Source organism: Phyllobates terribilis, unplaced genomic scaffold, assembly GCF_046119375.1.
Source record: "Phyllobates terribilis strain yellow unplaced genomic scaffold, ASM4611937v1 Scaffold_4__5_contigs__length_816908805, whole genome shotgun sequence".
NCBI classification, from domain to species: domain Eukaryota; kingdom Metazoa; phylum Chordata; class Amphibia; order Anura; family Dendrobatidae; genus Phyllobates; species Phyllobates terribilis.
In genome coordinates, this window is record NW_027362764.1 from 62704815 (window position 1) to 62720315 (window position 15501).

Here is a 15501-nt window from a genome sequence, read left to right on the forward strand (position 1 = left end):
CAACCTAATAATAGCGACCCATTGATCATTATTTGGAAAATTTGGGGTGTGCAGTCCATGTACGTAAAAAAATTGCAACCAGGACTAGTCTCATTTTATAGATGAGAGCAGTGCATGTAATGGTAGGCAGCTGCAACGTCACTTACCCTATGATTAAAGTGGTCATCTAAACTCTACCTAGTGGTTACAAATGTCTACCAAGCCAAGACATTTAACACAGGAAGTAAAAAATATCAAAATATTCGAGGATATTTATTTATACATCAACAAAAATGCCTTTTTTTTACAAGGCACACCAGCTTCAATAAAATTGATGCATCTTTGGCTACTTGGGCATCAAAGTTTGATGATTCACTCCAATTTCTGCTACATGTACTAATAAACCTCTTTTGAAAAATGTTGAGAGTGGTAAGAAGGTGCACATTTCTACATAAACATGGTGTATGCCTAAATGTGCATCTTTTATTTTTACAACATAAAAGTGGTGCAAAGTCCTTGCTGAATTCCTCACATATTCTTTTGGTTTCTGGAGAAACAGCAACATTTTCAGTATTGTAAAGCCTGAGAGCTAACAGGAAAGCAGCAACATGAGACAACAGTTGATTGAATTAATCAAGTGAAGTAGAGCAGGCGAGCCGCACTACATTCATGACTACACTGTGATGCCGGAAACAGATGCTCTTTACACTGCGTGGGAGTCCAACGATTAAAAATATCCAAACGTTTAGTGAAAGGATCTATTTTCAATATTGCAAGGAACTGACGATGTTGAGTCCTTCATTATGTGTCTGATTCAAAATAGGAAACATGTTTTTAATATTCAATTATAATCAAGACACTCAGGGACATCGGACTTTACGGGTTTGCAATGTTTCTGGTTTATAAACTTAAAAAGAGAATTGATTTTTTTTTTAAACTAATCAAAGGCTCAGATACTGAAACGCAATACGCAACTGCGCTATTGTTTGTAGATGTGCGCCACAAAGGGCTGGTATAAGATGAGAAGATCTTCGTATGGTTTGGAAAAATCTGCACCAAAATCTGCATGTTCAACATGGGGATTACGCTGCAGATTTGTGGCATAACTCGCCTATTTTCATGACCAAAAAGGGTGAAACCCAGGGTAACAGAAATTAACATTTTAAAAGTTTATTATCTGTATGAAAAATGCAGAGTTTTGTTAAAATACCTACAGTGGCATGCTGCCGAGCTATACAGCAAAAGCTGCCAGCACAACGCATCTTACTCTGACATCACTTTCTGCTTTACAGCTATTGGCTGAAGTTGCATCTCTCTGACTTCCTGCTCTGCAGCTATTGGTTGAAGTTGCACCTCGCTGACTTCCTGCTCTGCAGCTATTGGGTGAAGCTGCACCTCGCTGACTTCCTGCTCTGCAGCTATTGGGTGAAGTTGCATCTCTCTGACTTTCTGTTCTGCAGCTATTGGCTGAAGTTGCACCTAGCTGATTTCCTGCTCTGCAGCTATTGGGTGATGAGGCACCTTGCTGACTTCCTGTTCTGCCGTTATTGGCTAAAGCTGAATCTCTCTGACTTTATGTTCTGCAGCTATTGGCTGAAGTTGCATCTCTCTGACTTCCTGCTCTGCAGCTATTGGCTGAAACCTTGCTGACTTCCTGTTCTGCAGCTATTGGCTGAAGTTGCACCTTGCTGACTTCCTGTTCTGCAGCTATTGGCTGAAGGTGCATCTCTCTGACTTCTTGCTCTGCAGCTATTGGCTGAAGTTGCATCTCTCTGACTTCCTGTTCTGCAGCTATTGGCTGAAGTTGCACCTTGCCGACTTCCTGTTCTGCAGCTATTGGCTGAAGTTGCATCTCTCTGACTTCTTGCTCTGCAGCTATTGGCGAAGTTGCATCTCTCTGACTTCCTGCTGTGCTGCTATTGGCTGAAGTTGCATCTCTCTGACTTCTTGCTCTGCAGCTATTGGCTGAAGTTGCATCTCTCTGACTTCCTGCTCTGCAGCTATTGGCTGAAATTGAATCTCTCTGACTTCCTGTTCTACATCCATTGGCTGAAATAGCACCTTGCTGACTTCCAGCTTTACACACCTCCTGGGAAGGGGGGAGGAATGAAAAAAAGTAGAAACCTTTCAGTCTTATCCGCAGACTGAAGGGAGGGTGCCTGGCAAAACAAGAAGTTTATGAAGTGGAACTTTAGCCAATGGCTGCAGAACATTGATGGATATCAGAGAAGAGGCATTATCTTGGCGTAACCAAAAAGAGAACTACAGATATTGCAAAGACCAAACTAATATTCGACATGCTACATCTATTGACTAAACGTGCCATATGCTTGTTTAGCGCTATATAATAATTTGTGTAGCATAAGTTATGCCTATAGAGGAAGTGCTACACTGTCGCCATAGTGCGCCGCTCTCATCATACTGGGACTTACATTGTTAGTCCCATATATTTTGTAGTTCAAATGCATAAAATATAAAAAAAAAATATTTTGGTTCACAATATTGATAACAATAATAATTAATAAAGAATTAATAAATAGTAATAACCACAGCAAAGAGATAGGGTGAAAAAAATTGGCCATCTGTACCTTTTTGTCATCTCATAATGTAAGGCATTCTACAATAATATCAAGTCATTTACTCCACTCTTCAGTTTTACCCTGAGTGTTCCATTAAAGGAAGTTGCCATAAACAGGAAGTTGATATCACCAACCACTCCCATTTTATTTAGGTGTATCCATATAAATGGCCCACCCTGTATATTGCTTTACATTATCATAACCAGTAAACATCCATGCTCCCTCTAGTGGTGGCAACAAGCTTTACATTTATATCTATTCGGGATTTGGAGCTGTGAATCATGAAAACTAAGCTCAGCTGACCATAAAAGCTTTAAAAAATGAAATGGAGCAAAATTTGGACTTTTTTTAAGCTACAATGACAAAAAAAACCCCTAAAAGATCAGCAAAAGTGACGCAGCTTCCTGATATAGCTTATTTCATTTCTTCACCATTGTCAAGATCTCTTCTTGGTGGTAGTGAATGGAACACTCTTGTTTACACCTGTAGGCTCTGTTCACATCTCTTCTTCGTTAGGTTTCTGTTACGTACTGTTCTGTCTGTTTTATATTTTTCCAATTGGAAAAAAAAGGGAGATTATGGAATTGGAAGCCACGATGATAGTGTGCACAGAACCCATGGCTTCTCAAAGGTGAGCGTTTGCCACAATGTTTTAAAGCTTCTTAGTCCTGTAGAAAAAAGCAAACTCGCCAGTCTGCAGAAGAGTTGTGGTAAGAAGAGAAGAGCGAATCTGCCAAAATTAGTTTAGGGCAGATGCAATCGAATCGCATACTGTCCGAAGAAAATTCGAAGATCCCCGAGTGCGTATATTATGATCTAGGGGCTCTCCTGACCCCAAAATAAACGGATTGGAGGAAAGGGGTTAAGAAATACAATATACTCATCTATCCTAGACTCTTATTGAACTCCTTTCATTGCCCCCGCACCGGTTTTCAATTCTTCCGATACAAGAGACATCACACATCATTTACATGATCGCGTGGCCAGCAAAAACAGAAGAACTGTGCAGAGAACCGGGGGAGCTGCGGCGATGGCACAAGGAGTCAGGAGAGCGCCTAGGACAAGTGGGTATGTTTTTTATTTTAACCACTCCCGGACCATTTTGTTGCATCGGGCGTTTCGAATCCCAAAAATTTTGGATTAGCTAGAATGCAAAATTTTACGGAAATTCATATCAAAGTTTTATTAATAATATGTCACACTCATTTTAGAGAAAACGTAGAAAGACACTTTTGTTTATTAAGTTTATGGTCATTTTTTTTTTCCAAACGGTTTTCAAGGGGTATAAAAGATATCGATGTCAGGCCTCCATGGCTTCATCATCGCTGCTTTGCACAAAATCATCTCCGATATTCTCCAGAGGAGAGTCTTCGGCATCTGAGTCTCCAGGCGCCTCCTCTCCCCCCAGGTCGCCCAGTATCTGCCCGACGTGCTCCAGGAGTGCAGAATCATCACACTTCAGCTTGCTGTAAAGCTGTGGGCAGAAAACACAGAGACCAGATAAGTGAACAGCGGCGTGCGGCACTGATAACTTCACAAAGCTTTTAATGGATGAAAAAATATGGTCGACTTAAAAGCATTTGCAAATTGGAACAGAAAAAGCACGCGGTGACTATTTCATCCAAATTAAAGGGGGGAAAAGGGAGACGGAAGCAAGAAAATATTTGTTGAGCAGTAATTTACTTCTATCAGTGGGATGAAAATACCTCGCCAGCTGCGCTAATAGTCGCGCGAACATTTATTGCAAAACACAGTACTTAGGATGCCGCACTTCAAAAGTTCAAAGCTGCACCGAAGAGTTCAATGACGGCACAAGTAGTAATGATGTATAGACACCGGCGTGGCCTTTATTATATTTATATGTATTCAGAACAAGAAAGATCAGTGAATATAAAATATAATCATGAAGAAAAGCTGAAGTCGTCATTTATCGGCATTATTATATTGCTGCTTCTATGGTTTACAGTGATAACTCAGTGTTTAGCTGGTTTAGGGTCACAGGTAACAACAGTGCTCAAACAAGATAAAGGCTGAGTTCACACGATGCGTATTTAATGCGTTTCCGCGACGTTTTTGCAGTTGCGTAAACGCCGCGGAAACGCATGAAAAACGCATGGTAGAAGGGCAGCAATGTTCCCCAATTGAAATCCGCATGTGCTGTGCCCATGATGCGGATTTTTCCGCAGCGTAAACGCTGCGCTCAAAAATCTGCAGCATGTCATTTAATTTTGCGTAAACGCGGCGTTTTCGCCGCCATTGACTTGCATTAGAACGCGCCAATTCCGCAAGACTGCATCTGTACTTGCGTTATTGGCGCGTTCTAATGCGCGGATGGTACCCGGGTGTGGAGGAGAGGAGAGTCTCATCCACACACAGGTACCATTAAAAAAGCTGTAAAAACAAGAATAAAATAAAAAATATATATATACTTACCATCTGTCGGCCCGCGCACCGCTCCTTCTTGGTTCCCGGCACTTGCAGTGAGTTGTAGGACCTGCGCTGACGTCAGAGTCATGTGACGGGTCACGTGACGCTGACGTCGGCAGGTCTTTCAATTCAAAGTTGCCGGCAGCCGGGAGAATGGAGTGTAAAGCAGGACAGCGCGGGCCATCGGAGGTAAGTATATACACTCTCTCGGGTCACACTATATAAATCCATGCTGTTTGCATGGATTTATATAGTGTGACCTAGTTGTCAAGCACTTTCCAGGTGATGCTAAAATCGCCTGGAAAGCGCTTGTCAATCTGCATGCGGAAACGCATGTGGATCCGCATGTATTCTGCAGGAAAAACGCATGCACAATCTGCATGCGTTTTTTCTGCCAGGGAGATGCAGAAATGATGCAGAAATTTTCTGCTTCATTTCTGCATCGTGTGCACATACCCAAATAGTTAGATAGGTAGATATAGAGATAGATGTGAGATAGATAGATAGATAGATAGATAGATAGATAGATAGATAGATAGATAGATAGATAGATAGATAGATAAAGATATATACAGACAGAGCGGTATATAAATTATAGTTGGATCAATAGACAGACAGATATAGTTAGATAATGATAAACTGATAGATGCTATATAGATAAATTCAGTTAACCCTTTTCTAATCTATCTCAAATTTTTTGGAATTTGCTTAACCTAGCAAATTCAAGCAATATGTGATTCTCTTTGCACAAATCACCTAAAATGGTTTTACACATTGTAGAAGATTGCATCAGCCAGAAAAGGATCCAATAACCTGGGGCTCGGCCAGGCAAGCTTCCCCATAGCAGAGCCAATCATGGATGGGATTATTATAGCCTGTATAAAAGCAGAGGCAAGGAATGCACCAGCTTTATGTATTGAATCTGGATAGTGAGAGGATGTCACACCTCAGAGCTTAATCATAGAGATAGGGACAGAAAGCATTAAATATTGAAGAGACTGTACAGATAGTGCATGACAGCACAACAGTGAACATGATTAATGTATGAGGAAGAGAGAATAATACAGATTTAACTGATAGTTGAAAGAGTCACTGCGTCTGTGAGGCAGGAGAGTCACTGTGTCAGGGAGGAAGGAGAGTCACTGTGTCAGGGAGGAAGGAGAGTCACTGCGTCTGGGAAGAAGCAGAGTCACTGCGTCTGGGAAGAAGCAGAGTCACCGTCTGTGAGGCAGGAGAGTCGCTGCATTTGTGAGGAAGGAGAGTCACTGCGTCTGTGAGGCAGGAGAGTCACTGTGTCTCTGAGGCAGGAGCGTCACTGTGTCTGTGAGGCAGGAGCGCCACTGTGTCTGTGAGGCAGGAGAGTCACTGTGTCTGGGAGGCAGGAGAGTCACTGCGTCAGGGAGGCAGGAGAGTCACTGTGTCTGTGAGGCAGGAGAGCCACTGTGTCTGTGAGGCAGGAGAGTCAGTGTGTCTGTGAGGCAGGAGAGTCACTGCGTCTGGGAAGAAGCAGAGTCACCGTCTGTGAGGCAGGAGAGTCACTGCATTTGTGAGGAAGGGGGGGAGTCCTGAGGAGATAATTTGCATATTCCCACTGCATTTTGGGGTAAGTGAAGAGTCTCCGCGAGCTCAAAGAACACTGGATTTTGGCTGTTGGAGCTGAAAAGAGGACATCGGTAAACCGCGCGCCGGTAGGCATTTTGAAGCTTTTTTTTTAAGCTTTTTTCACTGTTTTCAGAACATTAACAATAAAAACATGGAAGAGTCCAGGAGCCTTTTGGTGAGCTGCATATCCTGCTACATGTTCACAGACTTGCCAGTGGAAAAGCCAAACTTCACATGCCAGAAATGCAAGCTTGTGTCCCTGTTGGAGGAAAAGTTGCGAAATCTAGAAGAGAGGTTAACTACCTTGAAAATCATTAAGGAAGGTGAAGAGTTCTTAGACAGAGCAGAATTATCTCTTCATGATTCAGAAAGAGAAGAAATTCGAACTGCACCTGACGAAACAGAGGAATGGAAGCATGTGACCCAGAGAAGCAGGAGGATCGAGAGGCAGTCAGCACCCATACTGCTCAGGAACCAGTACCAGGCTCTCACACAGGAGAACCATGAAGAAATACAGCAAGATAAGACTTTGCCAGCAATGAATAACCTTGTAAGCCCTCAGAATCCTCCTGGATGGAGAAAGAAGAATGTTGTGAAGAAAAAACGGAGAGTGGTGGTCATGGGGGATTCCCTGTTAAGAGGAACAGAGGTCGCTATCTGCAGACCAGACATAACCTCAAGAGAAATGTGCTGTCTTCCAGGAGCAAAAATTAAAGATGTGTCTGACAGGATATCAAGACTCTTCAGACCTACAGATCACTACCCATTCCTGCTAATACATGTGGGGACAAATGACACCGCAAGAAAGGACCTGGAAACCATCTGCAGTGACTTTGAAGACTTAGGCAAGAAAGTGAAAGAATTGGGAGCGCAGGTGGTCTTCTCATCCATCCTCCCAGTGGATGGCCATGGAACAATGAGGTGGAATAAGATTCTACAGGTGAACAACTGGCTACGTCGATGGTGCCGTCAACAAGGATTTGGATTTCTGGATCACGGAATGAATTACCTATACGATGGACTACTTGCTAGAGATGGGGTGCACCTTACGAAGACTGGAAAACATGTATTTGGAAGTCGCCTTGCTACACTCATCAGAAGAGCTTTAAACTAGAACAATGTGGGAAGGGAAGCAAAAGGCCAGAAAAAGCCATACAGCTGACAAATACTATTGAGATCTCTGCTACTGGAAGTGGAAAAGAAGAACAAAGACAAAAAAATCTAAATAATAAAAATATGGGAGGAAGAGAAACCAATCACAAACTAAAATGTTTTTATACAAATGCACAAAGCATGGGCAACAAACAAGGAGAATTGGAACTACTAATGCAGGAAAAGGAATATGATGTCATTGGAATCACTGAATCTTGGTGGGACGATACACATGATTGGAATAAAAGGCTAAAAGGATACAACTTATTTGCAAGAAACAGACTTGATAAACGAGGAGGAGGTGTTGCATTGTATGTTAGAAAAGCGTATATCTGCACAGAGATTGAAGCTTCAGAGACTGGGAGTTCTGTGGAAACTGTTTGGGTAAGAATACAAGGAGAGAACAACGGAAAGGACACCATTGTAGGCATTTACTACAGGCCACCTGGGCAAGCTGAAGATATGGATGAACTCTTTATGTATCAAATGACCAAGTTCTCCAAAAAATATGACATAGTGGTCATGGGAGATTTCAACTATCCAGACATTTGTTGGGAATCTCTCTCAAGTAAAACTAACAGGTCAAGCAAATTCTTATCCTCTCTTGCTGACAACTTTATCTTCCAAAAGGTAGGGGAGAAAACAAGGGGATCTGCTACTTTGGATCTAATCCTTATAAACAGGGAGGAAATGGTTGAGGAGGTAAAGGTGGCTGGGACCCTAGGAGGCAGCGATCATGCTATTATAGAATTTTGGATAACTAGAGGAGGAAGACATGTGAAGACTCAAACTTCAAGGTTAGATTTTAGAAAGGCAGATTTTAAGAGACTCAGAAAGAGAATAGGAGGGATCCAATGGCTGGATGTCCTTAAGGACAAAAATGTCCAGGAAGGATGGGAAATTTTTAAAAATGAGATTCTCAAAGCACAATCGTTAACAATCCCGAAAAGTAGGAAGAATGGGAAGCATTTAAGGAAACCAGGATGGATGAACACAGAACTTAAACACATGCTAAAAAGAAAGAAATGTTTATTAAATGGAAAGAGGGAGGCATATCTAAAGAAGATTATAACCAGATCCTGCAGGGCACGTATCAGGTTAGCTAAAGCTGACAATGAATTAAGGCTTGCAAGAGATGTCAAAAGCAATAAAAAAGGATTTTGGGGGTATGTCAAAAGTAAAAGAAAAGTCAAAGATGCTATAGGATTTTTACAGGATGAAAATGGAGAAATGGTAAGAGAGGATGTTGAGAAGGCCGAACTTTTTAATTCCTATTTTGCATCTGTTTTCTCTCAGAAAGAAAATGTAACATCAACTGATCTTCACTGTCCTTTTAAAGGAATAGAGGAATCCAAGTTATCAGTAAACAGAAAGATTGTGAGGGAATATTTAGCTAACATAAATGAGTTCAAGTCTCCAGGTCCAGATGAATTACACCCCAGAGTACTGAAGGAGATCGTAGAAGAAATTTTAGAACCACTCTCCATAATCTTTGAAAATTCTTGGAGAACAGGAGAAGTCCCAGAAGACTGGAGAAGAGCAAATGTTGTTCCTATCTTCAAAAACGGGAAGAAGGTGGACCCAGGGAACTATAGGCCGGTGAGTCTGACTTCTATACCAGGAAAGATCTTTGAACAAATTATTAAACAACATGTATGTAAGTACATGGATAAGAATGAAGTGATTAACCAGAGTCAGCATGGGTTTGTAACTAACAAGTCATGTCAGACTAACTTAATTTCCTTCTATGACAGAATTACTGACTGGGTGGATCAGGGAAATGCTGTAGATATAGTATATCTTGACTTCAGCAAAGCATTTGACAAAGTATCTCACATCATCCTTATTGAAAAAATGACCAAGTATGCAATGGACCAGGCAACTGTTAGGTGGATTCATAACTGGCTTAGTGATCGGACTCAAAGGGTGGTTGTAAATGGCTTCACATCCAGCTGGATGAATGTCTCAAGTGGGGTACCACAGGGCTCCGTCCTGGGACCTGTATTGTTCAACATCTTTATCAATGATTTAGATGAAGGAATTGAGGGTAAACTGATTAAATTTGCTGATGACACAAAGCTAGGAGGGATAGCTAATACTAGAGAAGAGAGAGAGAGGATTCAAAAAGACCTAAATAAACTGGAGCAGTGGGCAGCAAGCAACAGAATGGTTTTTAACAGGGAAAAATGCAAAGTACTACATCTGGGCAATAAAAATGAAAAAAGCATATACAGAATGGGAGGAATAGAGCTAAGCAACAGTACATGTGAAAAAGACTTAGGTATACTAATAGATCATAGACTGAACATGAGTCAACAGTGTGATGCAGCAGCAAAAAAGGCAAATACAATTCTGGGATGTATTAACAGAAGCATACAGTCTAGATCACGTGAAGTCATTATCGGTCTTTACTCCTCTTTGGTCAGACCTCATCTGGAATACTGTGTACAGTTTTGGGCACCACATTTTAAAAAAGACATAGACAAACTGGAGCAAGTTCAGAGAAGAGCGACCAGAATGGTGACTGGTCTGCAAACCATGTCCTATGAGGAACGGTTGCAGGATTTGGGAATGTTTAGCTTGCAAAAAAGAAGACTGAGAGGAGACTTAATAGCTGTCTACAAATATGTCAAGGGCTGTCACATTGTAGAAGGATCATCTTTATTCTCATTTGCACAAGGAAAGACTAGAAGCAATGGGATGAAACTAAATGGGAGGAGACACAGATTAGATATTAGAAAAAACTTTTTGACAGTTAGGGTGATTAATGAGTGGAACAGGCTGCCACGAGAGGTGGTGAGTTCCCCTTCAATGGACGTCTTCAAACAGAGGCTGGACAGACATCTGTCTGAGATGATCTAGTGAATCCTGCTTTGAGCAGGGGGTTGGACCAGATGACCCAGGAGGTCCCTTCCAACTCTACCATTCTATGATTCTATTCTATGATTCTATGATATATGAGGCCATGTGAGGGAACATACTGTATATAGGGGGCTATGTGGGGGCTCATACTGTATATAGGTGGGCCATGTGGGGCTTCATACGGTATATAGGAGGCTTTGTGGGAGCTCATACTGTATATAGGAGGCCATGTGGGAGCGCTCTCTTCTCTAGTATTAGCTATCCCTCCTAGCTTTGTGTCATCAGCAAATTTAATCAGTTTACCCTCAATTCCTTCATCAATGATTTAGATGAAGGAATTGAGGGTAAACTGATTAAATTTGCTGATGACACAAAGCTAGGAGGGATAGCTAATACTAGAGAAGAGAGAGAGAGGATTCAAAAAGACCTAAATAAACTGGAGCAGTGGGCAGCAACCAACAGAATGGTTTTTAACAGGGAAAAATGGATCATCTTTATTCTCATTTGCACAAGGAAAGACTAGAAGCAATGGGATGAAACTAAATGGGAGGAGACACAGATTAGATATTAGAAAAAACTTTTTGACAGTTAGGGTGATTAATGAGTGGAACAGGCTGCCACGAGAGGTGGTGAGTTCCCCTTCAATGGACGTCTTCAAACAGAGGCTGGACAGACATCTGTCTGAGATGATCTAGTGAATCCTGCTTTGACCAGGGGGTTGGACCAGATGACCCAGGAGGTCCCTTCCAACTCTACCATTCTATGATTCTATGATTCTATGAAGGAGAGTCACTGTGACAGTGAGGAAGGAGAGTCACTGTATCTATGAGGAAGGAGAGTCACTGTGTCTATGAGACGGGGCCAGAGAGTAACGCATAACTGGCAGCGGCTGCTAGCTTGATCATTGTGGTTATAATGCTGCTGCATTTCAAGCACACATACACATGTTTCAGAGCAATAGGAGGCAAATGAGTTCTCCGGATTCATAGTGAATCAATTTGCTACTAATCAAATGTAATGGCAAAACTCGGTGAATTTCCAAAGAGTCAACCATCGCTAAGATAGATAAATAGTTATAGAGCCAGACACATAAAAGATGATAGATGGGAGCTGGTGTTTTAACACTGTCCCTGGATAAGTAATGCTAATCGCATGTACAGTATACGGAAACGCTAACGTATGCCCTTGGAGCTTTTCCCAAGTATACGTATGGCAGGGTACGCTAATCCTAGGCACGGCCATTTTTATTTTAGTTCCACGTATGTCCATATGATTTGCAATGGTGTTGAGGCTCCGTTCTGTTGATGGCAGAGACAAGGCAATTTTTTTCGATCTGCATCATGTACGCCACATAAATATGATGAGGATAATTATACACTATAATGATTATCATCACATTTAGTTAGAAAATTTTAATTGCTCAGGTTTAGAAAAATCACTTAGCTAAACCCTTTAATAACTCGGGCCGCAGAATAATTCAATTAAGAAGGCCTAAGGTAACATAGCATTTCCGGTATATTAAGCTATTTTGCGTAATTAGAGAACTGCAACACCATCTGCCAGACACCAGCCTTAATTAAAGATGATTTGGCACATCTATGGCATGTTTTCTTCTGGCTGGACTCTTCCAGGTACAAGAAACAACCTTCAAACCATGAAAGATTCATATGATGCTGAAATAGTAACAGCAGAAGGGACCAAAAAGTTGGAGTAGTTGTCTTCCATCACATACAAACCAAAACTGCAAAAACTAACCACATATCCATTCTGCTCAGTAGACAAATATATAAAACTTAGAAGAAAAACAAACTGATTTGATGGTATAAATTTCTCACAAAAATTTATTTTGACTTTTTGCATCTACCGTGTTCTTCATAGGAAAGAGTCAATCAATTTTTATTTGGAAGAACCAATACAATGGACACCCCCCAAAAAAAAACATTTTTAATGGAATAAATATTTATCGCTAACAGAAATAATTTTCAACCCTTAAACCCTAGATTGTAGAGATATGTAAGAAGTTGGACCATATTCTAAAGAGGGCATTGATTTGTAAGAACTTAATCCATATCATGAAAATCTAAGATTGCAGTTTTCCATGAGAGCTAATTCTGTGACCCAAAGATCTCAGCTTCCTGTAAGGCTTTATTCCCACATTAGTATTTTTGATCAGTATTTCATCAGCACCTGTAAGCCAAAACCAGGAGTGTGTCTAAAACACAGAACAGGCATCAATCTTTCAATTATAGTTTTTCTCTGTAAATTCCATTCCTGGTTTTGGTATACAAACATTGACGCAAAATACTGCCCAAATACGGATGTGTGAATAAGGCCAAAGAAGTATGACTGTGACCCAAAAAGTTCAGCTTCTGGTAAGAAGTAGGACTATGTCCCAAAGATCTCCTCAGTCTCTTGTATGAAGTAGGATTATGACCCAAAGATGCTTCTAATAAGAAGTAGGAACATGCCCTAAAGAGCACGGCTTCTTGTAAGACATAGAACTGTTACCCAAAGATCTCAGCTTCTTGTATAAAATAGGACGATGACCCAAAGTTCTCAGCGTCTTCTAAGTAGGACACTGTAACCTAAAGACCTCAGCTTCTTGTAAGTAGGACTGTGACCCAAAGATCTCAGCTTCTTCTAAGTAGGGCACTGTAACCTAAAGACCTCAGCTTCTTGTAAGTAGGACTGTAACCTAAAGACCTCAGCTTCTTCTAAGTAGGACACTGTGACCCAAAGATCTCAGCTTCTTTTAAGTGGGACACTGTGACCCAAAGGTCTCAGCTTCTTCTAAGAAGTTGTACTGTGATCTATAAATCAATCATAGTATCTATTTTAAAAACTCAAAGATGTTGCTATTCACAAGATCAAATATTGCAGCTACCCATGAGAACATAGACAATGACCCAAACATTAAAAATGGTGGTAAACTTGTGAGAACTTAGAAAACCTTCAATATTTACATCACAATTTGAGACCTTGGATCACAAACTAGAAATCAATTTGTGAGAAGTTGGGCTATGACTCAGATTACAGATAATGAAAATTTTGAACACGACGAAGATCAGAGATTCATTTATACTGTAATTCATAAGAACTTGGACCTTGACCAAAAGATTTCAGCTACTTCTAAAAAGTTGAGCCCAAAAATCATAGATTACGCAAATATTGCAGCCTATCACAGTTGGACCATCATGAAAGGTTAAAGATTTCAGCTATTTGTGAAAGCTTGGGCCAGGACCTGACCCAGAGATCAGAGATAGCAGTTACTAGTAAAAACTTGGATAATGACCCTGAGAAAAGAGATGGTGGTTACTCGTTAAAACTTAGACCATGATTCAAAAATTGCAGGGTTTTTTTGAGACATTTGACTTCAATCAGATATTGCGGCTATTGGATCATGACCCAGAGATTAAGAATTTTAAAGAAAACTTAAACTATGAAAAAGATCAGAGATTTCAGCTTTGTTAGAACTTGCAACATGACCTAAATATTTAAGGAATTTATTAGAAGCAGGACCATGAACCAAAGAATTGAGCTATTTTTAAGAAGTTGGGCCATATCTACATTAAGAACTTGGATCATGACTAGAGATACATTTGCGGGACTCTGGTCATTGGAACCTGGTGGCTAGAAGAGAGGCATGCAAATCTCTTACCTATGGTGTCCCTGGCATGGCTTTTGATTAGCTAGGGCTGGCACAACATCATCTGTGTGTCATGTTGCATAGATGATGTTGCACCAGCCCTGACAAATCAGATGCCGCGCAAATGACGACCCGGAATTTAAGAGATTCGTGGAACTCCCGTCTATCCGCCAGGTACCACTGACCTGGATGCTGGACCGGAGATCCATGAATCGATCTGCTGATCTCTAATCATAACCAAAAGATTCAGAAGACCTTAGACCATGATGCAAATATTGCAACTTATCAGAAGAACTTCAATCACCACCTAAAGATCTGCTTTTTCAGCTATTTGTGAGGATCTAGATTGTGATCTGATAAGAGAATATTGTTACTTGTTAGGACTTTGGCTGTGACTTTTCTAGAGAACTTAAATCATAAACCACCAATCACAGGTTGTAGCTATTCATGAAAACATGGACTGTGAGTAAAAGACCGCAACGCATTGAAAGAACTTGAATCGTAACTGAGAAATCAGAAGTAAATTATTAGTGAGAATTTAGACTTTAACCCAGAATTCAAATATCTTGATTACTTGTAAGAACTTAAATCATGACCATAGCTGCAAGGCAATATGAGGAAGCGTGCGTGGTCATGCCTGAGATCATGTCAGCCTTTTATGACCGATGCAATCTTCTGAAGTGTTTAAAAAGGCATATAGCTAAAAGAAGATTGGCATGCGCACAGTGAAGATAGGGAGGTGCATATTGATAGGGTTGTTGTCGCCCAAATGTAGAAAAAAAAAGTAATTCACTGCACCCCCTAAAGTTGCTGTTGAGGGTTTTTATTGTGAAGGAGCGCAACTAAACAAATATATAAGCGATAGTTTAAAACGTTTCAACCCTTCCAGGTTTTTATCAGTCGTTGAGTCCAGATAGAGGTCAAAGAATGAAAGAAGAGGCGCTATCGACACTTTGGGATTATGTGTAAAATGGCAGCAAGCATAAAATGTTATTTCTAATTTGATTCACATTGAACGGATTCAATTATTTCTAACGGACATATTTATTTATTTTACTCACTTATATAGCGCCATTAATTCCACAGCGCTTTACAGACATTATCATCACTGTCTTCATTGAGGCTCAAAATCTATTCCCTATCGGTAGGTCCTTGGAGTGTGGGAAGAAATCCACGCAAACACGGGGAGAACATACAAACTTGTTGCAGATGTTGTCCTTGGTGGGATTTGACCCCAGAGCAGCAAGGCTGCAG

At 40.8% G+C, this 15501-nt stretch overlaps 1 protein-coding gene across 7 annotated transcripts in view; it reads right to left on the reverse strand.

Moving 5' to 3' along the window:
- Positions 1-3793: 3793 nt before the first annotated feature.
- LOC141264961 (uncharacterized) overlaps positions 3794-15501 on the reverse strand; it is a 497475-nt gene continuing 485767 nt past the window's right edge. For 3 of the 7 annotated variants that reach the window (XM_073677419.1, XM_073677412.1, XM_073677416.1), the window contains one exon: positions 3795-4032. In XM_073677419.1, the coding sequence (XP_073533520.1) occupies positions 3859-4032 (174 nt within the window). In that variant the 3' untranslated portion in view covers positions 3795-3858. Of the gene's footprint in view, positions 4033-15501 lie in introns of all 7 variants that reach the window. The other 4 variants (XM_073677420.1, XM_073677415.1, XM_073677414.1 and 1 more) reach the window with 3 other exon arrangements.